Source organism: Diadema setosum, chromosome 16, assembly GCF_964275005.1.
Source record: "Diadema setosum chromosome 16, eeDiaSeto1, whole genome shotgun sequence".
NCBI classification, from domain to species: domain Eukaryota; kingdom Metazoa; phylum Echinodermata; class Echinoidea; order Diadematoida; family Diadematidae; genus Diadema; species Diadema setosum.
This window is the reverse complement of record NC_092700.1, coordinates 287,106-314,598: the sequence shown is the minus strand read 5'-3', so window position 1 is coordinate 314,598 and position 27,493 is coordinate 287,106. Positions and strand designations below refer to the sequence as shown.

Below are 27,493 nucleotides of genomic sequence, written 5' to 3'. Positions count from 1 at the left end.
ATGATATTGTAGAATAAAATTGGAAAGCAAAAAGAAGGAATTTTATTTGATGGGCGATTTTAATATTGATTTATTAAATTATGGAAGTCATAGTAAAACAAACAACTTTTTAGATACGTTCTTTTTAATGTGTTTCCTTTGATATCAAAACCAACTCGTATTTCATCAACCAGAGCTTCCTTTATTGACAACATTTACACTAACTCTATCAATAAGAATATTTCTAATGGAATTATATATGATGACCTTTCTGATTGACAATTTTCCAATATATGTCATATTGGCAGGTGGACAATGTAATTACAAATCGTTAAAGAAAAAATGTGTGAAGAAAAAAAATCATTAAAGAAGAAAATTTGTTGTTGTTTGATAACAAATTAAAGTGTATTGATTGGTGTTTTGTCAATGAGTGTTCAGATGTAAATGACAGTTATAGTAAGTTTATCGAAAATTTCGATATGTTCTATTGTGAATGTTTCCCTTTAAATATTCATGAAAACAAAAACAAATGCAGGAAACCTTGGATTACTGGAGGCATATTCAAATCTATAAAATTTAAGAATTAATTATATACGTCAAGTCTTAAATATTCTGATGCTAAACACATATCTAGTTATAAGAAGTATAAAAATAAACTCACAAATATTATTCGTTGTTCATAATACAAGTATTACAATGGAATATTTTCGTCAACACAGGTTGATGTAAAAAAAAACATAGAAACAAATTAATGAAATCTCAGGTAGAAACCTTCCCCCCCCCCTCAATTTTATGCCCAAAAGTATGTGTTCGAGAACTCAAGGTTTTCTTAAAAACATTATATACCAAATCAATTTGATTCTTATTTCATTCATATCGGCGAAAGCCTGTCAAAGTCGATTTCTATCCCATCTCATTCATTTCAAGAGTTAATGTCATGTCAAAATGTTTTTTTTTTTTGGTTGGTTAAAACGTCATCTCCTTGTGAAATCATAAGAATATCTTTTTTGATTCAGACACCAAAAGCCAGTGGGCCAGATAATATATCTCCTAGAGTCATTAAAGATTGTATTCAGTATATTGCTGATCCATTACGTAATATTTTTAATATGTCATTGAGCACTGGTGTTGCCAAATGAATTTAAACTTGCCAAAATAGTTCCTTCGTTTAAAAATGATAGTCCACAGAATATTGAAAATTATAGACCTGTTGCTCTCCTCTCTATTTTTGCTAAAGTACTTGAAAGACTCATGTATGATAGGCTGTATGATTATCTTACCAAGGAGAATATTCTAATTCCTGAACAGTTTGGTTTTAGGAAAAATCATTCCATCTCATTGAAATTGATATAATTTACTGATTATATTTTACAAGACATTGATAAAGGTAATATTTGTTGTGGAGTATTCATGGACCTCTCAAAAGCTTTCGACACCATCAACCACCACATCCTTTTAACAAAGCTATGTTCATATGGAACAAGGGGTTCACCCCTACAGTGGTTTTCTAATGACTTGTTAAATAGAAAACAATATGTGGTGGTTGATAGTGTCGAATCCATGCAAGGAGACGTAAACATCGTTGTACCTCAGGGCTCTGTGCGGGGGGCCACTGTTATTTTTAGTATATGTTAATGATATTGTAAAATGTTCAAAAATATTGAAATTTTCTCTTATTGCTGATGACACAGTAATATCATTTTCTCACAGAAATGTAAACACACTTATATTTACCCTGAATAATGAATTACAATTGTTGAATGAATGGTTTAAATGTAATAAGTTATTTTTTAATTAAAAAAAGAAGTATGTTTTATTTCACTCTGAGAGAAAGAAAATTTGATTAAGATTGAAAATGTAATTATTGAAAGGTGCTTCTATTTATGAGTCTCTTGTGCGGAAGCACCACTTACAAAACATATCTTTTTTTATTCATGTTCCATATTCCACATTTCATACAAGTTTTATATTCCATTTGATTTTGAAAAAGAAATGTTTTTAACACAAAGGTCAGTTTGAACCAAAATTGCACAAATGTATAAAGACGTATAATTGACGTGTAATATGAGGAACCCACTAAAAAGCAAAGCTTGTAGGATGTGGGTTCCAAAAATATAGGTGGTTTTCGCATCCTCAGCACGGACGTAGAATTTGCGGTCCGTGCGCAAAAATCGACACGTTACTATAGTAACAGCGGGCAGCCTGCCGTAGCGTAGAAATCTGGAACGGGTCTCGCCCAGATTTATGTCGGTCGCAACGAGGCCGGACACAGAATCAACAACCAATCCGCGCGCTTGTAGCAGTGTAGACACCACGCATGATTGAATCACACGTGCATTGCAAGCCTCTATAGGAAATTGTACACGCTGTCCGTATGTGTGATCAGGGCAAGGGAGCCAGGGCAGGTGAATCCTGTTAAAACACTACAGTAAATACATTACATGGGCCTACAGACTGACCCGGCGTAATTAAAATCAAAATGTTATCTTTTACCTGAAATAACTCCTACACTCATCGTCGTGGAACTTGTCTAACTCAAAGTGATAGCCATCGTACTGAAAATCTAGATTGCTTGAGTTGTTGATGTCACTAAGATGCATAAACTCTTGGGCGTATACTAGAGTATACAGTCAGACCGCAGCACCCGATAATTCGCTCGTATTTATTCAACTCGTATGCAAGCCCGCTCTAGGCTTGCATACGTAATGAGATGCAGAAGGGGATTTTGTCCTTGGGCTTTCGGCAACAAAAATACACCTTATATTCACAAATTTGGTATCAAATCCAAGGAAGATATGTAAGCTATCGTCACATGTTACTCAAATCACTGTAAATGAAAAATATCATAGCGTAATTTAAGCTTGAAAAATGATGAAAAAAGTAATTCGTGTAGAACACGTTCAAGACGTCAGAAGAATACCAAATTCACCTTGCGTCTCAATGAAAATGCATTATTTGGTAGCCCATCTCTTTGTATCCATGTAAATATCTTGACAATTTGTTGCTTAATCCGGTCAGGAACCAGTAAAATATACATCGATGTCAGTGCTGGTCAGCTTGAAACCGTGCAATCTCAAGAGTAACCTCTCTCATTAGACAGCGCTTGCATTCAGCGCTCGCATTTACGTCATTACGCTGCTACGGTTTCATGCCACGAGCGTGCAGAGCGCATGCTTGCATAGGCACGCGTGTAGATTTCTGTGCTTCGAACAGAAGCTAGAAGTTAGAAGCTTGGTACAGCGCGCGCGAATGCAAGCGCTGTCCAGTGAGAGAGCTCTTTCGCGCCACTGTACACTTTGTGTGGAGCATACTTCCGGCTTAAGAGTGAATTTTACAGACATTTCAAAACGGAAAAACTAGTATAAATCATGCTTGCGTCTCCTTGACTCCAATATATGATGAGCATCTAAGTTTCTTCTCTACGAAAAAGCCAAAATCAGAAACAACAGTTTCTTAATCCGGTCAGGAACCAAAAACGAACTTTAGATAACAAAATCTTCCGTGAAAAGCAGGTGATATTATACCGATATTATACGCAAATTTGGTATCAAAATAAAAATCAGAGTCTGGGGAACAACTTATCGTGATTTGTAACCATAATGAATGCATGCAAAAGTCGCTGCACTGTGAAAACCATAGCCCTGTCAAACTCTCGTACTCAAGAGATACCTTCGGAACGCAAAGATCGTCAACGAGAGTGCTGAATAAATCTTGCCGGATCGGCTCATTAGCATACGTGCTGCGGACTGACTGTATAACGTCGAAAAAATAGGCTGCGAGAAGGGTGTCCTGCACTCGATGTAAATTCGCCATTTCTCAAATTGAAAGTGGCGCGCCGGGCAGACCTAGCTAGCGCGCGATGTTTAGATTTCCCCTAGTTGTGACGTCAGGCAGTCTACGTACGTCCGCGTTCAGTGAATCAGCGAAACCACTTCGTAGGGAGTGTTCTTTGAGCACGGCGGACATAGCAGGAGATCGCTCCCACGTCGTTGAAACCCCCGTACGTCGCTGAGCGGAAACACGCTAATATAGGCTTATAGTACAGTATATCAATGTCAAAAGTGACGTAACATGCAAAAATACAAGATATCGAGAATATTATAAAGTTTACGGAATGTACAAAGTATAGTAGGCCTAAGATGTTTATGATTAAACTTATGGTATCAATGCTAGGAAAAGTAGCAAGTTGATCAATTTAATGAAGTCATCCGAGCGAGGCATCATTTGAGTATGCAGAAAATTTTCAAGTGATTACGGCAAAATAATTAAACGTAGGATTTTAGAAAATTGGCTTTGAGATTTTGCTTAAAGGAACTTAAAGAACTTGATTGCAACCGAACCGAATCTAGCTCATTCCAGAAAGAAGGGCCGGTCGATGTAATTGTCTTAAAGACGCTCAATCGTCGCAGGCGATTTGCAACTCAGTAGAAAAGCATGACACGCTGCTCCTCCCGTTACCGTACCCCCCGTACGTACCGAATGCCGAACACGACGTTACGCAACGCACCAGCGAACACCCAGCTAGACTACAAGAGCCGTGCGAGCCGTCCACCCTAATTTCAACATGGACGCCCGAATGCGTATTTTTTATTTACACCACTGCTCCGTCCAAATTCCCAGAAATACGGAAGAAACGGCTCGCGGGCAAGTCTAATCTGTGCTTTGGTGACTTGAATAGAGAATAACTATCAAGTCTTTGACTTTACTACTCTCTCTAGCCTTGAGCCTGACGGAATAAACCGTTACAAACTTAATATACTTTAGACATTAAGAGCAAAAATGAAAACAAGATGTTGAGCAAGACCCCGGATGGGAGTCGAGCCACCGGACCTTCTGATTATCAGTCCAAGCCCTAACACACCGTGCCAAAGCGAGGCGATGCCGAAATTGGTGGTAATTGTGCTTAAAAAGTAGTAGGCCATGGGGTGAGCTGGTTTTTTCGCTTGTTTCGTTCCGACAACTGCGGCACTAAAATTTCTTCACAGCTACGTGTAAAAAAATAACCAAAAAGGCTACAGGAAAAAGTTCGACACAAACCCTCCTGTAGTATTTTGGTAATTTAGAGGGAAACAGTGAACTTTATTGTCACTGAGGAGCTGAATATGTACACTTTGCCGTGTACGATATTCATTCGCGAACGATCATGTGATGTATGTTATCCAATCCGAATCGAAAATTATTGTTTACGAGTCAAAATGGCCGCCCCCTGTGAGCCTGTCGACGCGTCTACGTCGTCTGCTCAGCCGAAACTTTTAAGATGCGTTATTATGCATGTAACATCGATGAAGTTTGAAAATTTTACGGCTATGACAAACCTAAGATAGACGAAACCTATTTTGAGTGCCAAAGAGTGGATCAAATTGAGTGGGGGTGACCGTGAAATCGCAGACCAGAACGAAGTGATTCAGCTGCTCAGGGGGACTGACTGCAACCTACGTAGTAGGATAATTTACAGTTTAGTTTACGTGCGTACAGTCGTAGCAGTCGATACTCACAGTTCAGTCTCTCTCATATATATGCGTAATGTTAATGACCATGATGACTACAAGTACAACGTTAGCTATGTTATGCACGTTGCTTGTGTATGTTATAATGGGCGCTAATGCAGTAGCTTAGCCGTTAGCGTGTCTGTTACATTTTAGATAAATCATCTTGAATTTCACCTTGGCATGGCATAGCGCCGTTATAATGTAATTAGCCTAGATGTAATTTTACATGTTGTTCTATGTACAGCCCAGGCCAGGATAGGTTGATGTAGCTGGTCGGTGATATTGTTTTGTAAAAGTCTTGACACCCAGGACTGGATTGAAAAAGGTCTAAACTGCATGTAAATTTATATTTTCATAATCACGGCCATGGAGTATTAATATTAAAAATCCATCCTGTTTCTCTCACCCCGAAATAATTGGCGAATCCCCCCTCAAAACACACATTTAGCATCTCATTAAATTAACTTATTAATATTTGATATAAATAGATCTAAAAAACCAACAATGACAATAACATAATTTCAACAATTAAACTCCCTAAAACATATGATTACCATTATGTTGTGCTAAACTATAAAGCAGTGGGTGGTGGTGATAGTGAAAGGCCAAGGATTACTAGTATTAATGATAAGGCAGTTGTATTCATAATTATGATAATTGATATTGCATGTGATCAGGTGCTGAAAGCTGTAGATGTAATTTAAAATCAGTAATTGCACTGCAAGTACACGTTGAAGTAGTTGATGATGACAATGATCATGAGGTGTTAATGATTACCTGGCATAGTACTAGGGCCTATTGGTAATTACAAGATTCAAATATTGGCAGTCAGTAGTCTACCGTACATTTAATGATATATTGAGTGTAATGTTCAACCCCTCCCTCTAGCGTTTAGCCTTTTTTCCCCTAACAAAATCCAACGGTTAAAGGGCCGGTTTACCTTTGGGAGCAGTGATTTTAAAAATGTTCAAGATATCACATTTGATGCATATGTGTAGGTCTGTTGTATCACAAAACATCCTACCATATAAAATTTAGCAATGAAGCCTAAAATATAAGGTGATATTAGTGTTGTGTGATCGGGAGTGTAACTAATTTCCACGTTGCTGCAATAGACCTAACGCACCGTTGAAACACAGGAGAAGGAAACGTATTTAAACTTTGATTGTTTCCTGTTTATTCTGTGGTTACTATAACAGTGATGTGCCGGTCATGAGTAGATTCAACAACAGTGTTGAGATTTCTGTATGCGATTGAAACAAAATAAAGCACAATGATCAGTATTAAGTTCACATACTTTCTGATCAAATAACACAATGTGTATACTTTGTATTTTGTTATGTATACATTTACTTGGATGAAAATAATCATCCATGAACTTGAACTAGAAGTTATGTGTCTCTACAAATATGATATAGCAAACACAACTTCAATGAATGTTTCATTAAAAAACTCAGTTGTAATTCGCAACTCTCGGAAAATCCTTCCTAAACCTTACTTTTCATTTATAACAACAATATGTGATCTGTTTCCTTCCTCAACAACAATTAGAGCAATAGTACTCCCTATAATGCAATACATGTATGCAGGTGAGTAATAATCCCTAACAATAATACAGATCAGCTTGTTTGTTGTATTTTGTTTTGCAATTTTTCCTCAAAAAACAAAAACAAATGTCTTACTACTTTGTTGCATTAACTGTAAGCTGTGCAGAAATTTCCCTATACTATTCCCACTAGTTTACACTTCAACTCTCATTACATTATACATACATAATAATATATCAACAGACCACAACTCTGTGTAGTCTTGTCTTAACAGCCTGCCTACAATAATGAGCAACCATACAAAGCCCTACAGAGGAGTAATGAGAAAGTGTTCGAACACACAAACAGAGCCCTATCACACTACTCAAACTAAATATCCATCCGCCTGTAAGTTTTACATGCACCCATGTGTGGCCCCAACCTTTCCACGCAATATTCATACGCTACTACAGTGTACTAAAAAACAAGTTCGTTAAATCATCGATAATTCAGTCACTTTCAGAACTATAACAACCATTCTAACTATATCATTACTTTCCTCAACATTTCTACACAATTCCTTTCCCCCTTTTTTTTTTGGTTAAACAAAGGAATACAATGAGTTATAATGTCGATACAGATCACAAAACCCATGTGAAAACAAACCACTCTCAATCATTTTCACATACACAAACTGTGTGACACAAACTGTAACGATACAGTGTACAAACTTGTAGGTGAATACCAGTTTAGGAAAGAATGTCTTGAATACTACCCACATTTATGCAATGCCAGTCATCTTACATGTTCTATATCTAACAAAGCTTAGATGGTACAAATCTCAACATACCTTCATAGCTGTAAAAGGTCAAAAAGAAGAAGAAATCTGGGTTCACTCTTGGCGAACTGCCAAACTTCCCGAACACATTCTTTTGCTGGTTAGTCTCTGCACCAGCCGTTTCATTTGTAACAGCAAAACAAAACAAAACAAAATATATATATATAAAGGTCATTTCATGACATCCCATCCCCCCAAAGGTGACGGAATGTCACCATCCAAACAACACACAGGGGCTATGGGAAAATGCCTGTTGTTCAAGTCCGTGTCCGTGAAACTTTTCTAAACCGAATGAGATATCTTCGTGGGTGAAGTTAGGCTAGCATTCCCGCAGTTTACTTCAGCAGTAAAAAAAAAAAAAAGATTGATCAATCACTTATTCAAAATGCACCACAAGTCCTGGGAAGCACTAAGGTTCTATAAATCTAGACGCTCTGACTTCTTCATCAGGAGAATGAGTTTCGTTACAGGTCTCTTTGCGACTACACCATCGCAGATTTAACGTCAACAACCCTCACCAGATCGTCTTTCCCTGGATAGAGTTGCGCAACTTCAGCCATTTTCCAGGACCCACGTGCTTTGTCTTCACCAATGACAAGTACCACGTCGTGCACTGCGAGGTTTTCGACAGACTGTTGCCACTTGGGTCGCGGGGAGAGTTTGTGGATGCAAGCTAGCCAGCGCTGCCAGAAGCCGTCAACCATGGCATTACAAATTTCTCTCCTCTTCCTGGAGTCGCCTTTGGACTCTTCGCAAGGGACCTCTGGGCAAGGCAAGTCACCTCTTCCGATCAGAAAGTGATTTGGAGTCAGCGGCGGATCGTCTAATGGCGACGATGACATGGCAGTGAGGGGACGACTATTGATGACACCAGATATCTGCGTAAAGACGGTCTCCCACTCAGCAAATGTCAGACGATCAGATGTGACGAGATGCCGCATTCCCTTCTTCACCTCCCTGACCATTCGTTCTACGGCTCCTTGATGATGAGGCCCAGCGGGTGGTCCGAATCTCCACTCAGCGTTGTATTTGCGACAGCGTTGTCTCACTTGGTCGTGGTTCAGTTTCAGGTTCAGCTGATTAATGACATTGTCCGCTCCCCTGAAACATGTACCGTTGTCACTGATAAGCATGGATGGGGCCCCTCTGATGCTGACAAAGCGTTCAAGAGCCTGCAGAAACGCCTGAGTGGATAAGTCTTGTACGCATGTCAGGTGCACGGCCCTAGTCACCGCGCAGGTAAAGACCGCGCAGTAACCCTTTGTGGTAGTGTTCCTGCTCAACTTTACGTTCACTGGTCCGAGGTAATCTACCAGTGTTGTCTGGAACGGGGGTGTGCAGGGTTTGACTCTGAAGTCCGGTAAGTCCGACATCTTCTGCTGGACTGGCTTTCCTCTGTGTTTCCTGCAGACAACACATTCTTGAACAACATGTTTTGAGATGCTCGTATCTCCAACAATCCAGTACTTCTTCCGAACTTCCGTTGCCGTTCGGAGATGACCCCCATGGAGAGCGTGAATGTGTCTGTCACGTACAATCAGCAGACTGATATGATTCTTCCGAGGGAGAAGGTACGGGTGACGAACATCAAAGGACAGTGGTGCACGATCAATACGCCCCCCAACACGGTACACCTGGTCATCCTCATCATAGAATGGATCCAACTTCAGGATGTTGGGATCACGAAAGTCAATGTCTCTTTGCGCTTCTCGGATCCAGTACAGCTCCGCTTCCTTGATGTGTTTCAAAGAAGGCCACTGAGAGATCTGGCGAGTAAGCTGCTTCAACCATAGCTTCTTGGGAACGTCCTTCATGGAGAGGACTCTGGCTGTAGTCATCAACAACTTTGGCCAGCTGGAGTACTTAGTGGCATCGATCATTGGAGGAGGCCTGGATGCAGTGTTGATTGTGACTGCCAAAGTCTTAGCATTCCTGGCATGAAATTTCTTCTGTTCTGGATCCTTAGCGTTTACAGAAATGTTCTCTGGTGTCTTGGGCCAGGATGCAGGAGACAACTTCAGATACTCCGGCCCCTCGATGACTCTCTTCATTTCTGCTGCAGTGCCTCCCCTGGAAACCAGGTCGATGACGTTCTGGTCTGTAGGAACATACGCAATATCCTTGTAGGGGTCAAACTCAGAGGTAATCTCACCAACACGGTAAGCAACGTACGAGCGAAAGGACTTGGACTGTCCCCGGAGCCAGCTGATAGCAGTCATACTATCAGTCCAGATCCTGGAGTACGCAATATTGAAGCGCAGCACATTCTTCAGGGTGACCATCAGTCTCGACAGCAACAGGATTGCTTGTAGCTCTTTCCGTGGAATACTGGACTGCTTGAGTGGAGTGAGGCGGGCTCTTGCTGCAACAAATGACAGCTGCGCTTCAGAGTCTGTGGAATTTGACCATCTCAACCACACGCCGATGCCCATTGCATCCTCTGAGGCATCACTCGCGCCGTGCATGGACACTTCCGGTAGAGGCCGCCTCCCTCTGTACATCTCGGGAATTAAGCACCGCGGGATTTCAATGGTGGCTGCTTCCTGTAGATCGCTGTTGATGGCACTCAGGAGTGAGCACAGTTCAGATCTGTCATTCAAGGGGGTATCCCAATCAACACCCAATTGCCAAAGCTTCTGCAGCAGAATCTTGGGGCGAACGAGAAGTCCAGACAACATACCAAAAACGTCGTAGTATGATGCTGTTTGAGCTAGGATCTTACGTTTAGTTGGTATCGCATTGTCAGATGTCTTCACTTCCTTAACACTCAAGGTGTCTGTTGCCAGATTCCAGCGAGTACCCAGAACAGTTGCGACACTGGTGTCTTCAGTCTGATCACACACTTCTTTGACATTCGACTGCCACTTTCTTATGGAAAAGTTTCCCTTTTTCAACGTCTCTGTCAGCTTTGACTTTAGTTCCAGTGCCTCTGCAGGGTTGACGACGGACTCATTGAGGTCATCCATGTAGAACTGTTCCGCAGCCACCCGCTTCAGTCTCTCATCATTAGGTGCGTGCTCATGGATTACGTGTCTCAGGGTGACGATGGCGGCGGTGGGGGAGGGCTTGTCCCCGAAGGTGACTGTTGTGAGTTCGTAGATTTGGATAGGGTGATTTTGGTTTTCCCTAAACACAAATCTGTGGAAGCGCGCATCCTCTGGCTGTATTTTGATCGCCTGAAACATTTTGCTGATGTCTGCAATGACGCCGACTTCGTTTTCACGGAATCGTAGCGCAACGTCAATGAGGTTGGAATTGACATTTTCTCCTTTAGCAAGATAGTCGTTGAGTGAATGTCCCTGGTACTTCGCTTTGCCATCATACACTACACGTACTGGAGTGGTTTTTGAGTCCTTGACCACTGCAAAGTGAGGAAGAAACCACATCTTTCTGTTCGCTTCTCGGTCACGCAGTAGTTCTTCGGTAGTCACATGCCGTGAAACACCTCTGTTGAGTTGCTCTCTCATCTGTTGACAGTAGATCTCCCAGTCTTCAGGCCTTTCAGCAAATTGTTTTTCCAGACACATTTGTCGTTTGACGGCATACTGGAAATTGTCAGGAAGATCATCTGGGGATCTTTTCCAAGGAAGTCCGACCTCATACGAACCATCAGGAAGACGAGTGACACTCTCTTCCATTTTGACTGTTGCACTCTTTTCTTCAAAGTCGGCAGTGCAACGACATCTCCTTGGTTCTAGACCAGCTGTTTCCAATCCAATGTACTCTTCGAGGGACCCTACGGCTGAAACATTTACATAGTTCAGTAACGATGTCGATCCTGCCGATTTCCCCCCTTGGATGAACCATCCAAGCGGGCATTTGACAGCTACCGGTTCGTCCGATCTCTCACCACGGATGTACTCCTCCCAGATCATGAGGTGAGTATTGTCGACGCCAAGGAGGACGTCGATCATCTCTGAATGAGCAATATCAACGTTGACATCTCTCAGATAGTCATATTGCTGTAACTGGTCTGGTTGTATGATGGGGGCATCACCGCAAGGTTTATCAATCTCTGTGGCGGTAATCGGGCAAGACCAATTACCCTCTAGGTCCTCGATATGGCAGTCTAGGACTCTTAGCTTCTTGCTGATTTTGCTGCCGCCAACAAGGATCAAATCATGGTCTTGAAATGAGTCATTAGCTGACTTGGGGAAAACACCTTCCCTCAAAAGTGTGGCCTGACTTCCCCCATCCAGTAGTATGCGCACCAGACGTTTCTGGTTACCGTAACGCAGGTAACCCATGACCGTTGGCAGGGTACTCTGAAGGTGCTCGGTGGAGGTCACTGTTGACACCTTTGCTGTGCTGCTGGTCGGGCGACTCTGTGGGTTCCCTTGCTGGCTCTTTGCATTACTTCCGTAAACCACAGGGCAAATCGAGGCAAAATGCTGGTCACTGCCGCAAGTCGGTATACGGCATGGAGCGATGTACTGGCAACGGCTGTGATCATATGGGGACTTGCCAGCAACACAGTTATTATGGCCACATCGAGAACAGAATCCATTCCCCTTCAAGATCTCATGTTTCTCTTCCAGTGTCAAGGTCCGGAACTTGTTGCAGTTCTTGAGGAAATGTGACGTCGTCTTAGCATGAAGAGGGCACTTGAGAGTCGGCACTTTTCTGTCTGTGTGGTGCTGCCCACTGTCCACGGCCGCGTTTGATGATTTGGTCATCCTCTGCGATGACCCAGTATTTTCGGTGTCCGCCGGCGTAGCTTTCTGAATGACGATGTGTTCTCTAAAAAGCCATCTGTTGAGTCCAGACAGTGAATCAGCAGTTCCGTCATCTCTGACGCTCTTGTAGAACCCAACGCGATGTTCCTCTGGTAATTTACGCTTTATGGAACAAAGCATCATCTTGCTGTTCATTTCGCCTGACAGTCCGACTGATTCAGCTTGGGTTTCGAAATTCTGCAGTGTTTGGATAAATCGGCCCATAGCAGGAATGTCGATTTTGCCTCTCCTTTCATACGTCTTGAGGTTCTCCAGGTCCTTCATCAGGCTGTCAACTATACGGTCTCTGTCCCCAAAGTACTCGTCGAGGATCTCCCATGCCCGCTCGACGTTAATGCAGCCTCTGATCATATTCCGTTCCTTTGAGTTCACCATGGCTTCAGTCAGCTGGTAGAAGCATTCAATTTCATTGAGCCCCGCAGCGCAGTGATTGAACAGAGCTTTGAATCTCTCGTAATCTCTGATGTTTCCATTGAAAGTTGGGTATTTCATCCTCGCCATTTTTGGCATACTCCCGGCTCCGGAAGTAGAAGGACGCGACGTGAGGAGTGGTGTTGCAGGAGAGGCATTTGAAGGCGGACTTTGCTGAGGATCAGATGCAGTTGTGGCGGTGTGTTGCCGTGGGGTCATTGGTGTTGAGGGCATAGACGCTCCATGTGTATCTGACGCAGAAGACTGAGAACAGCGGTCAACAGTCCGTCTTGCTTCTACCAATGTCTGAATGAATCTGGATTCACAGTCACTCATCCATTTTTCCTCTGTCTCAAACTCTGCATCATCCTCAATAACTTGCGTCAGCTCTTCATGTTTCTTTTCAATGCCTTCAAACTGTTCCTCTGCTTTGCTGATATACTTCTGCAGCATGCTGACATCATGTCTGTCATCCTTTATGAGGCTATCTAAAATTGTCAGCGTTCTGGTGAGCTGTCCCTTCAGATTTCGTCGTGACAACCTCAGGCCTTTGGGATTCTCAGCCATGGTAAATTCTGCAGGTCAGCCAGATTGTTGTTGAAGATGTTGTGTGATCGGGAGTGTAACTAATTTCCACGTTGCTGCAATAGACCGAACGCACCGTTGAAACACAGGAGAAGGAAGCGTATTTAAACTTTGATTGTTTCCTGTTTATTCTGTGGTTACTATAACAGTGATGTGCCGGTCATGAGTAGATTCAACAACAGTGTTGAGATTTCTGTATGCGATTGAAACAAAATAAAGCACAATGATCAGTATTAAGTTCACATACTTTCTGATCAAATAACACAATGTGTATACTTTGTATTTTGTTATGTATACATTTACTTGGATGAAAATAATCATCCATGAACTTGAACTAGAAGTTATGTGTCTCTACAAATATGATATAGCAAACACAACTTCAATGAATGTTTCATTAAAAACTCAGTTGTAATTCGCAACTCTCGGAAAATCCTTCCTAAACCTTACTTTTCATTTATAACAACAATATGTGATCTGTTTCCTTCCTCAACAACAATTAGAGCAATAGTACTCCCTATAATGCAATACATGTATGCAGGTGAGTAATAATCCCTAACAATAATACAGATCAGCTTGTTTGTTGTATTTTGTTTTGCAATTTTTCCTCAAAAAACAAAAACAAATGTCTTACTACTTTGTTGCATTAACTGTAAGCTGTGCAGAAATTTCCCTATACTATTCCCACTAGTTTACACTTCAACTCTCATTACATTATACATACATAATATATCAACAGACCACAACTCTGTGTAGTCTTGTCTTAACAGCCTGCCTACAATAATGAGCAACCATACAAAGCCCTACAGAGGAGTAATGAGAAAGTGTTCGAACACACAAACAGAGCCCTATCACACTACTCAAACTAAAATATCCAGCCGCCTGTAAGTTTTACATGCACCCATGTGTGGCCCCAACCTTTCCACGCAATATTCATACGCTACTACAGTGTACTAAAAAACAAGTTCGTTAAATCATCGATAATTCAGTCACTTTCAGAACTATAACAACCATTCTAACTATATCATTACTTTCCTCAACATTTCTACACAATTCCTTTCCCCCTTTTTTTTTGGTTAAACAAAGGAATACAATGAGTTATAATGTCGATACAGATCACAAAACCCATGTGAAAACAAACCACTCTCAATCATTTTCACATACACAAACTGTGTGACACAAACTGTAACGATACAGTGTACAAACTTGTAGGTGAATACCAGTTTAGGAAAGAATGTCTTGAATACTACCCACATTTATGCAATGCCAGTCATCTTACATGTTCTATATCTAACAAAGCTTAGATGGTACAAATCTCAACATACCTTCATAGCTGTAAAAGGTCAAAAAGAAGAAGAAATCTGGGTTCACTCTTGGCGAACTGCCAAACTTCCCGAACACATTCTTTTGCTGGTTAGTCTCTGCACCAGCCGTTTCATTTGTAACAGCAAAACAAAACAAAACAAAATATATATATATAAAGGTCATTTCATGACAATCAGTATTTTTCTCATTAAACCGTAACTGTAGACGGTTTAGTCTGGAAGCATTCTTATTATAACTATTGTTCACATTTTGTGTATTTAACATTACTTAACATTGATTATACGGATTCAAATTTTTACAGTGGTTGTTTCTATCCCTATCTCACATTTTAGAACTATTTTAAAGCGCTAATGATGGGTTTTTGTTTCATCTGCAAATGGTAAATTATGCCTTTAATCATTGCTGTTCATTTCCCCATTGTATTAAATAGGATTCCATGAAACGTGCTACAAGAGGTTTATAGATAGCAAACGCCTGAATCTCGCTAGGAAACGAAAGCTGAAGGAGGAGCCTGGTCCGTCAGCAGGAGCAGTTTCCTCCCTTAGTTTCCTCCTCCTTCCTTGCCTGTAAAATGCATCGTTTGCAACAGAGTCAACCTGCTCATTACTTGCCAAGGGAAATAGGTTAATATGATTGATATTGAAGCATGAAAACATTGTCATGTTACTATAAGTTGTCCTTGATAAAATGGAGCAATATATATACACCACTGAAACATTCACACACATACACAAAGAACTTCAGTGCAAAGTTCAGAAACAACAGAATGTAGTGTACATGCACCAATGCTTTGGTCAATGTGATTGATATTCAAGATTGACATCTTACCAAACTTGTGCATGATAAAATGTCTTTGTAATACAGATTGCTTCCTGTATTTTGAATGCCAATGTTTATGCAACATGTTTTGACTCCTTGCCTCAGTATGTGATTGTTCGCCCTTTAGCAAACATTTCTGCCCACTATTATGATTTGATTAGGGTTGAATTATTCTAAGAACAAAGATGTTTTCCTAAGTGTGTTTTTTTTTTTTTCATAAAACTGAGTGACTACGATTAAAATTTGTTTCACCCACTCTGGGAAAAAAACATATGTAACTATACTGAAACAGAATGTTCATGTAGAAAGGTCAGTACAATGTAGGTGTGAGTACAAAATCAGTTTGCTAAAACTAATACACACCAGCCAAATGAAAATTGTGCATAAGTTGAGTCAGGTTTGCACAGATCCTCTGATATTGGAAGTTAATTGCAATGTTGTCATAATTTTTAATGCCAAACCTGTTTTATTCTCTCCAAGATTTTCAGGCACACATTGCCTCCAATACAGAATCCAACCGTGAATGGATTCACTCATGAATGGGTAAACTATAATTTTGCCTTTATTTTATATATTGGCATTTTTCAAAACTTTTACACCCTTTCAAGGCTATTTGGACCATGGAATGTTCCAGGAAATTTATTAAAACTAGAAAATTTGACTGATTTTCATTTTGAGCTATCTTACATGAAAGGAGGTAGTGTCCCATGTTGTAACCTAATGATAGCAATGAAAACTTCAGGAAATTTTATGAAGATTAAATTTTCTAGTGCTAAAGTAATGTATATTTCATGAACAACGTGATTGCTATGTGATCTACGTATATTAAAGCTTCTTAAGAAGAAGAAGAAGAAAAGAAAAACATGTTTACTGATAAAAAATATGATCTGTTTGATAGTAATGTCTCATGTGTGTAAATGAGTTTGTATGTGTGCGTGGGAGTGTACAAGTATATAATATGTCAGCGTTTTTATGCACCTGTGTATGTGTAATGCACTGATCAATACATGTATTATATAATTGTGTGTGTTCATGTTTATGATAATCTTTTTTATGATGCTGATGTGATAAATGGCCAAGGCATGTAGAATAATATTTTAATACACTTGGGTATATTGAATCTTCATAACTATGTGTGTGCGTGTGTGTGTGTGCATGTAAGGGTGTGTGTGTGTGTGTGTGTGTGTACAATACGATTCTCCCACATGCACGCGGACACACACACAAACAAACGCACTGAATTTGTTTTTCTTTTTTTTTGCCTTGAATGATTAGTCATTTGATTAATAACATGTCTTTGAACAGAATATAGGGCATTTGCCTTGACCTCTGACGGTCAGTCAGTGCTCTCTCTCATATGGTCTCGAACCACTTTGCTCTTGTCCTCCTTTGCATAGCCAGTATCAGGAAAAACTGAAACATGAGATATAATGCAACTATTAAACCAAAACTTCACTTTTTTTCTAGGTATATGGCTAAAAGCAGTGCTTTACAAATGTGTATATTTATTTCAGCTTAGAAACACTCTAGGAACTATACTGCGGCTAGCAGCCCCATACGCATAACTGCGGCCAGCAGCCCCATACGCATAGCGTCGTGGGGCTGTGAACTGTAGCATACAGGATCATGACGGATGTTTTATCGCGGACAAATATCAACTTAAAATCGGGAAAAAATCTTCAATTTGAAGACTATTAATTTGAAGATAAATTTGAAGTATTGATAACAGAGTTCGTGCAAGGTTTGCTTCTGCAAATAGTTTTTTTTTCTGTTCAAATTGATGACTAAATGTGACTCGGTCGAGAGAAAACTGGGATAGCTACACTGAATTGACGGCCAGCGCATGCACACACAGACATCTAATATCCAGTCAATGGATTCGAAATTTGTGCGCAGTGATGTGTGCGCCTGCGCTGACCGTCAATTCAGCGTAGCTCTCCCAGAATCCTCTCGACCTAGTCATATTAAGTCATCAATTCGAACAGAAAATGACTATTTGTAGAACCAAACCTTGCACGAACCCTGTTGTCAATACTTCAACCTTACTTGTAAGTCTTCAAATTGAAGAATTTTTGTTCGATTTAAGGTTGACATTTGTCCGCGATACTACCCTGTCATGATCCTAAATGCTACAATCCGCAGCCCCATTACGATGTGTATTGGGCTGCTGGTCGCAGTTTATAAAATATGGATTTTCGCAAAAACTACAGGATATTTCGAGGAGAACTTTTTACAGTATATTTAGGATGTACAAAACATCACATTTCCGCATTCAGAAAGTAGTGCCAGTGTTGCTGGAACGAAACCCATTTTCTAAGCCTCTTTTTCAGCTTCACCCCATGGCCTATAGGCCCTATGCGAACACAATTTGTCTTTAATAGGTAGAGTCCCTATAGTCTTAGGGCGCGAGCCGTTTCTGTGTGTTTTTTTTTTTTATATATAGTGGCGGAGCAGTGGTGTAAATAACAAATACGCCGCCCGAATACCTACCGAATGGGGCCGAATGGGTGCACGCACAAAACCGCATAACAGCCATGCGCATGAAAATCTCTCCTACGGGCTCCGGTTATGACACAACTGAGAGAGCTGTGTGTGTACGTACGTACATGTACCTGACTACAGTCTCTGTTTATTTGCACTGTGGTGCCAATTTCAGCAATCTAAGCAATAATATTTTAAAATTTCTGGAAATATCCTATAACAATATCATAGATTATTTATACATTACGTTATTAAATATTTAGTTTTATGAGTATGGTTTAATGAAGAAATATTAAAACTCTAAGCTTCATACTGTAAATATAACAAGTTGCAATGCATATGGCAGGTTGTTTTGATCATTGTGCAATTGATCTGCTGCATATCCCATGTCAGCTGTGATACGTTCGGCCGGATCGTAACATGCAAAGTCGATAATAAAGTCATCGGTATGTCAATATCAATGTTTGTGGTGTGCGTGTACTGTCAATTGGAATAAAAATTAAGTACTGCTTCAGTTCAGTTCGCCTTAGCCTTTGGTTTAGGAATGAAACTCCACAATGGACATCAAACAGCCGTCCAACTCGAATGACTGCGAACGTATTTACTTGTATGACGCTATCGCAGGGCCCCTGTTGCGACACGGATTGTCGCCCCTACACGGATTGTCGCCTCCTGCTCGGGGCGACAATCCGTGACGGGCGTTGGCGGCACGGATTGTCGCCCCCGTCACGGATTGTCGCCTGGCGACAATCCGTGACGAGGGCTGGTGACACGGATTGTCGCCCGCCCTCGAAGCACATTTTGCTGGGTAATAATATTATCGTTCTGGACATAATCATCGAAATACTAACACATAACTTACATGGCTACATCCATGCAAACATGCCATGTAAAAATTCATGGTGAGGTTTCAAGGAAGTGTGTATGTGAGCGTGCACATGATAATTTAGTGTCCGTTTGTGCGTGTGTGTGTGTGTGTGTGTGTGTGTGATGGAAGAATGTGTTTATTATGTCAGTTTTTTTGCGTATAAACATGTGTTTTTTTTTTAGCCCCGCGTGGGGAGGGATACCTAGTAAGTTGTTGCTGGCATAAACGTTGATATTGATTTTATCAGCAGCTTTGAATTTGATGAGTTTGCTTGGCAGATTTGTATATGAATTCGGAGTGGAGCTTGCGTGCGGGCGGATGCTGCTTTTCTGCATACGGTCCATTATGTCTTATTTATCAATATTGGGAAATCGTTTCATCAGGAAGGAATGTGGTATCGGTTCGGGTGTGCGTCGGTATGTGGGAAGGGGGTTACATTTCGTTATTGCAAAAGTTTGTTATTCTGAAGGCTCATTCGTCCGAAGGCTCATTATTCCGAAGGTTCGTTATTCCGAAGGTTCGTTATTCCGAATTTCATTTTTGGATCAACGAACCTCCAGGTATAGGGAATTGTGTGTTTCGGATAAATGAAGCCTCGGAAAAAAAAAGCAACTTCGGAATAACGAACCTTCTCGTGTGTGTGTGTGTGTGTGTGTGTATGTATTTGGGTTGGTGAATGTGGGTGTGGAATGATATAGGTTTTGTTTAATCAGGGGTTGGTGGGTTGGGGATTGGATTTGAAGAAGGATAGTTATAAATGGTATGACAGATGTTGGTAGGATTTGATATTTAGGATAGACGTAGGCCCAAGATTTGTTTCGGTTGGGGAGGGGAGGGGGTGGTCGGCTTTTTTTTATGACTGATTTCATTCTAGATTTGTGTAATGTATTTGTGTTTTTCTATGTATATGCCCTTGTAAGTAAGAAGGTGTTACATGATCCAAACCAATATATTCAAGGAATATAGGTTTGATAGGGCCATACATGTCAAAACTTGACAAATAGATTTGTTTGTGTTTCGAATTGCCATTTGTAACTTTTTTGTTCATGTTACACCCAGAATGGGTCGATTTATGAATGATTTGAATGAAATCAATAGATATCAAGGAAAAAAAGTGTTGAGTTGGTTTATTTGCATTATGAGGATTTGTTTGAGTGTTTGTTGGTGTTTGTTTGTATTACGTATGTATTAGCAGTGTGCAATGGCAGTTCGTTTGTGCTAAAATCAACTAACGATTGACAATTTTTTTACGGCGTGTGGAAATTATTCGCTCGCGAAACCTATTCTGGGACAAAGAATAGTGGTATGGACGTTCTAGTTTATAAGACTGATGGAAGAAAATGACTGCAGTGAAAAATGAACAAAGACAAATAACATTTGGGGAGGGTTCCTCCCTCGTATGTATTTTCTCTCGGTCTCTCTCTCGCCTAGCCCGCCTCACCGCTGATATTGGTTGACACACCCATACTATTTTTAGATCAACGCTGGTGTGAATTCTTTAAACACGTGCTCATACACTCTGAAGGCGTTTGTATTGCCACAGTAGCGCCACTATATTCCACATACACACGCAAGCATACAGGCACACGTATACACACAAACAAACCACTACCACTACAACCACCACACATGCACAGTTTCTACATATTGTATTATTATACTCCAAACACACACACATACACACACACACACAACAAATCATACACATCACATATCATGCAGCTCACAATACACACACACACACACACACGCACGCACACACACACACACACACACACATACGCATAACTTACCAGTCATACCCATCCCACCAAAGCTTAACACCGGAGGAACCACCCCGAGCCCGGGGCGACAATCCGTGACGGGGCGACAATCCGTGTCGCAACAATTTTTTTGCTTACACGGATTGTCGCCTTCGAGGTCAAAAATTGGGAACTGCACAAGCGTCACGGATTGTCGCCAGGCGACAATCCGTGACGGGGGCGACAATCCGTGCCGCCAGCGCCCGTCACAGATTGTCGCCCCGAACAGCCCCCTTTTACCACGGCCGGCCACAGGTACACTGTGCAGTGCAACTGTGGCCATTGGCCCCGCACGGGCACAGCCGCTTCCCCACCCTGAATTTACACACGCCTGAGCAAGTACATATTACAGGGTCTCCGACCCAATCGTCCATGTCATAGACTGCTCTGCGGTCATGTCCGCAACCCATGACGATGTGCCATCGTCCATGATGGCCATCCTCACATTTACCTGCACACATATATCTATTGTCAACTGATTGTGGTCTGTACTCAGGGGCGACATAGCCGTGGGGGCCGTGGGGGCTCGGGCCCCCACACTTTTTGTGCACCATACACAGGAATACATAAGGTGTCATCACTTTGGGCCCCCACACTTTTTTCAACTCGGAAGTACGTAAGTGGCACTAAAATAGAAATAGATAGAAATCTTGAAGTATAATGGCGGCGGTAAGGTTAAGTGTTTTCTCTGAAGACCTTTTTTTTTTACACCCGGAAATGGGAGAATGGGAGGGGAGAGAATGAGCTTAGGACCTTCCTTTTTTTTTTTTTTTTTTTTTTTTTTAGCTTGTTAGCTAAAGAAACCCGGAAGTGCACGGGGACGGGGAAAAAATGAGCTGAGGACCTTTACTTATTTATTTTTTTGCTTGTTAGCTCATGAAACCCGGAAGTGGGCCCCCACACTTTTGAAAACACTGCGCCGGCCCTGGTACTCTAGTCTGATCTGATCTGACGAGTATAGTTGACGAGTGACGACGATCGACGATGGGCGATGATGAGAGGAGTCTACTATAGAAGGTGCGTATTCGTATGTACATACGTAAAGGCAGCTCAGGCGCATTGCCATTGACGGCCGGCGATATTGCGATCGCTACCGTATACCATGCATGCAATTCACATGTACAGTACGTACACACATCTCAGCTGAGCTCAGCGCTCAAGCGAGGAATCGAGATACTATAGCGCGATACATTGCAGCAGGGATGTCTTGCGCACACGCATATTTCGCTTCGTAGTAACTTCGGAAGCGAGTTTACGTGGCGCCACCCGCGGTTGAAATATATGTCCATGTACCCTCCCGATTGAGTGTCTTTAAGGGCTAAAACAACGAACAGGGGAAAAATGACAGGATTCACTGTGTCTTGTATAGGGTAAGTATGGATTTCACTGTTTTTAACAAACATTGAGGAAAATAGGAAAAATGGGAAGATCACTAGTATTCGACTTATACATAAAAATTTCAACATGATACATATACAAATCAGAAATTTTTAACAATTTACTTGAAACAAACAATTCATTAGTGTGATAAAAAAACAATGTGCACGATTTTTAATCCGCAAGGCCTTTTTCTGAGTCAAAAATAACGAATCGATTTTAGTTTTTGAGCAATTCCCCCAGGCTAATATTCCGTAATTCAAATGAGGTAATAATAGAGTTGTATAAAGAGAATGAAATATTGGCTTTGAGAAGAGATATTTCAGTTTGTGAATAACTCCAACATTTTTACACAACAATTTGCATAAATAATCAACATGTACCTTCCATGAAAGTTTACTGTCAATATTAATACCTACAAATGTTGTTGAATCTATTTGGTTTAACTGTAAACCGTTCACTAAAACTAAACGTGGAAGAGATTTTATCGTGTTACTGAAAACCAAATGATTAGTAATAGTAATGTTAAGCGACAATTTATTTGCCTGAATCCACTCAAATACCAGCTTAAGTTCATTATTCAAAAAATCGAGCAAAACATAAGGATCTGAGTGAGAATAAAAGAGACTTGTATAATTTGCGAACAAAGGAAAAGAAAAGAGCATGAGTTCCGGAAGTCATTGATATATAAAATGAATAAAAAAGGACCTAAGAGGGAGCTCTGTGGAACACCACAACAAATCGAGTTTATATCAGAGTCATGATTATTTACTGAAACAAATTGAGTTCGACCGGTAAGATAACTTCTGAACCACTCCAAGGCCTTTCCACGAATACCGTAATCTTCGAGAATATCAAAATGTGTTGGAGTGTTATCTAAATTTGTAGATTTTGTACCTAGGAAAATTTGATTTTATTAAGCTGTATATACAATGCAATAATATCACCACATTTTAATTATTGTAATGAAATATGGGGTAAGACATATCAAACTCATATTGACAAATTATATACATTGTATGTTACAAAAGCGTGCTATATGATTGATTTCCAAGAGCAATTCTCGCAGTTCACGTTTGCAAATCTTTGTCAAGCTAAAAATTCTACCCATTTGTGAACTTGTTCGATTGAATAATATTAGTGTTTATGTTAAAGTACCATAAATGTATTCTCCCAAATTTGTTTCATGATATGATTAATTGTAATTTGTGTACTTATGATTATTCTACTCGGGACAGATATAGCCTGAGAATGCCATTAGCCCGTTTAATAGTTAGAACGCATTTAATTCGTTTTATAGTAATGTATATGAATGGAATTCAATTAGTCCATATATCTAGTCCAGTACCACACTTTCTCGCTTCAGAACATAGTTCAAACAACATACTTATAAGAAACTGTTATCCACGACTGAGTAGACTGCTTGCAACCACATTTTTTTTTTCTCTTCACTTCTCTGATACTGACATTGCTACTTACAATGAATGTGTTGGGTGTGCGCTGTGTGTGTGATAAGAACGTGTTGTGTTTGTATAGTGTAGAGCTGATAATTTTTGGGGGTTACTTTTTTTTCTTTCTTTTCATTTTTGCACAATATGCCATTTAACAACTGTATTTTGTATAATCTTGTTTTTGGCTCCAGCAACAAGCACCAGAAGCTTCAAAGGGGTCCCGGCATTAATTTCCATAACATGCGCATGTATGTTTATTCACATTGCTTTTGTTTTTATCGTGTACATCTTTTGATTTATTTTGTGCCGAATAAATTGAATTGAATTGAATAAGGTCTTATTTACCCAGGGTAACCTCTTCAGTGTTGCCACTGCTCTACCAGAGCGGTCTGCTATTATTATTACCCTAGCATTGCCAGGTATCCATTTATACACCTGGGTTGAGAGGGACATAGTGGATAAAAACATCTAGTCCAAGGACGTAAGCATTTATCGGGATTCGAACTCGGGTCCTCCGACCGGGAGTCGGGAGTCTTATCCACTATGCCACAGCGCCCCAACAAGTTGTATTCACTAAATCAAAAAACAAACATAACTGAGTTACAATGATTATTATATACACTACAACTATTTGTTAATTTCTGAAGTACAAAAATAATCAACACGTACCCTCCATTAACATCATTTGCAACAAATGCTAGTAGTCGTAAGAACCAAAGTTTGGGAGCCTACATCAATAGCACAGCTTGTATTACTTAGACCCCCGAAAATTAAGTCACATCATAGTGACACAAAAAACACACATTCTCTCCATTTACCCTTGCCAGTAGTGTGGTAAAGTGGATTCGAAATCAGTTAACCAACAAATCATACTTATTTGTAATTTATGCAAAATACAGAGCCCAGAGTCCTGTTTCATAAATATCGAGCGCACGTTGAAAGTAAAACATAACGTTGAAGTGTCGGGCTTCATGTGAACTCACGATACATTCTTGAGATGAGGGTAAGAGCTCGCAGATATGATCAACTCCTTGGCCTCTTCATTCCCCAAAAACGTATCTGTTACAGACAGTCTGTTTACTGTAGGTGGTGAAAGCAATGACTGACGTAATAGGTCGTTCCATAGGACTAGCGATGCGTTGCCCTGTAGGTTTAGCTCCACATTGTGAGAATAATAGAGTGGCCACGCCTTGTCCACGCCCGAGGAAAAAGTAGGCTGGTCATATTCGATGTAAACAGAGACTTTCTCCACATTGGGGCACAGGGAGGCTACGTTTAGCTGCTTGAGAAGTGAGAGGGATTCGACGTCTACACCGAGATGGACGATGGGACTCCTCACAAAACCACTCTGTAGAGGGATCAGCGACAAAGATAACTAGAGATTGTAATTTGTCATCACTGACAAATTAAGGTGATCCGATTTTTTTTTTATCAATGATTCGAGTCCTGATCGCAATAGGCATGACAATACAAGTTTCATCTGTGTTTAGAGACATTGGCCGTGTGATGTTTGGATTCTCATTTAGAAAAGGGAGTCATATCTGCCATCTTTGGTACCAAATTCTGTATACACTGAATAACGAAGATATAGCAACGAATACATATGACCTTTGACCCACCTTTACACTCCCAAGATGGCATCTGAGGAAAAAGTGGTTATTTTGTGAAATGATTCTTGCGACATCGTCTATATACGTGTGCAAAATATGGCAAAGATAGGACAGGTATTCACCAAGATACAAAATGCAACATTTATGACCTTTGACCCTTATTTACATACCCAAAATATTGTCCAATCAAGTAGTTGTTATTTCATGAAATAATATACTTGACATGAACTAAACATGTGCAAAATATGGGGGTGATAGGGCGTGTTTTTCTTGAGTTATTGCAAAGAAAGTTGCAGAAAGGAAGAAATATCTCAATACATCGAAGATAAGTTTGATTTCAACCAAGTTTTTTGACATGATCTCGGCATTGTATGAAAAAATGGAGGAATTGTGACAATAGCCCAAAGTCTCAGCTACAACATATTAAAATCTGAGAGAAATTCACCGAGGAGTAAGTGAGCTAGTGCTCGATAAAGACTGTCATGTCAATTTTCATTTCCAGAAAAATTCCCTCCCATAGAGATAACACGTAAACTGGTTAAATTTGACAAGGTTACATTATATCCATTTTCACGAGGTGAAGACGTCATCCGATTAAAACTTTGATTAACAAAACTTAAAGAGTATCAAATTGGCTACAACATACTAAAATCTGGAAGAAATTCACTGAAGGGTAAGTGAGCTAGTCGTCGATAAAGACAATCATGTCAATTTTCACATCTAGAAAAATTCCCTCCCATAGAGATAACACGTCATAACGAAGATACAGGAAGAAGTACATGTGACCTTTGACCCCACTTTGCACAGAAAAGATGGCATCTGAGCAAAAAGTGGTTGTTTTGTTAAATGATCCTTGTAACATGGTCTTCACGTGTGCAAAATATGGGAAAGATAGGACATGTATTCACCAAGATACAGGATGAAACATCTATGACCTTTGACCCTAATTTACATACCCAAGATGGCGTCTGATCAAGTAGTTGTTATCTTATGAAATGATGTTCGTGACATGAACTAAATATGTGCAGAATATGGTGGTGATACGGTATGTTTTTCTTGAGTTATTGCAAATAAAGTTGCAAAAAGAAAGAAATACATACAAGGAATCAATACATCGAAGATAAACTTTAATTTCAAGTAAGTTTTTTGACGTGATTCCGACATGGTATGAAAAAACGAGCTACAACATATTAAAATCTTGGAGAAATTCACAGAAGCATAAGTGAGCTAGTGCTCGATAAAGATAGTAATGTCAATTTTCATTTCCATAAAAACTGCACTCCCATAGAGATAACACGTAAACTGGTCAAATTTGACAAGGTTACTTTCAATCCATTTTTACGAGGTGATGCCGCCATCCAATCAAAATTATGTTTTACACTTATGAAAGAATATTTCATAAGCTACATCATATTGAAATTTGGGTGAAAATTGGCAAAGGATAAGTGAGATATTGTCGAGTAAACTTGAAATTTTTGATGAAGTCATTTTGAAAATTTACTTTTTTTACTTTATTAAGAAATTTGATATCTTTTAATCATTTTGTCAGCATAGACAACCCATGAAATGACATATACAACTCATCAGCTTTCAGATTATGTCAAGAAAATGGGGGGGTCACCGTCCATCCTGACGAGTAATATCCGATTTAAAATTGGCGGTTTTTTGGCATAGTTGCACTGTGTATCCCCATTGACGCACGCGCGGAATTTTGAATTTGACTGGCCCGTATGACGTCATATTGAGTCGGATCGACTTGAAACTTGGTAGAAATATTTCTTGACATTTCGGACATCCGATCCGGGTGAAAAAATTGAAAATTTCTATTTCATATTAGCTGTGCGTGGGAATATGTGCGCGCGCGTACGCGTCCGTCCAATTTTTTCAATTTTTCAAAAAATGCTCCAAATGGTCTGAAACGTGTGCAAAAAAAAAAAAATGAGCTCGATTTGAGCATACAAATATTTCAACGCGGGCGTACGCGCGCGTTTTGAGATAAAAATGAATTTTGAGAATATGAGTAGAATCCACTTGACTTGAAATATATGTGACGTAAATTTCATTGAAATATTCCATTCCAATAATGAGATATGCATGAAAATGTGTTTTCATATAATGACGTCATAGTGACGTCACGGTCCACTGATCACTATGATTTTACAAGATTTGTCGTCTTTGCGACATGATACATATATGGT

General features: G+C 40.2%; 1 protein-coding gene across 1 annotated transcript in view; it reads right to left on the bottom strand.

Moving 5' to 3' along the window:
* The window catches only part of LOC140240180 (uncharacterized), a 128,047-nt gene that overhangs the window by 3,769 nt on the left and 96,785 nt on the right, over positions 1-27,493 (bottom strand). The window contains exon 5 of the mRNA XM_072319979.1: positions 24,669-25,033. Coding sequence (XP_072176080.1) covers positions 24,669-25,033 — 365 coding nt within the window. The remainder of the gene's footprint in view (positions 1-24,668; positions 25,034-27,493) is intronic.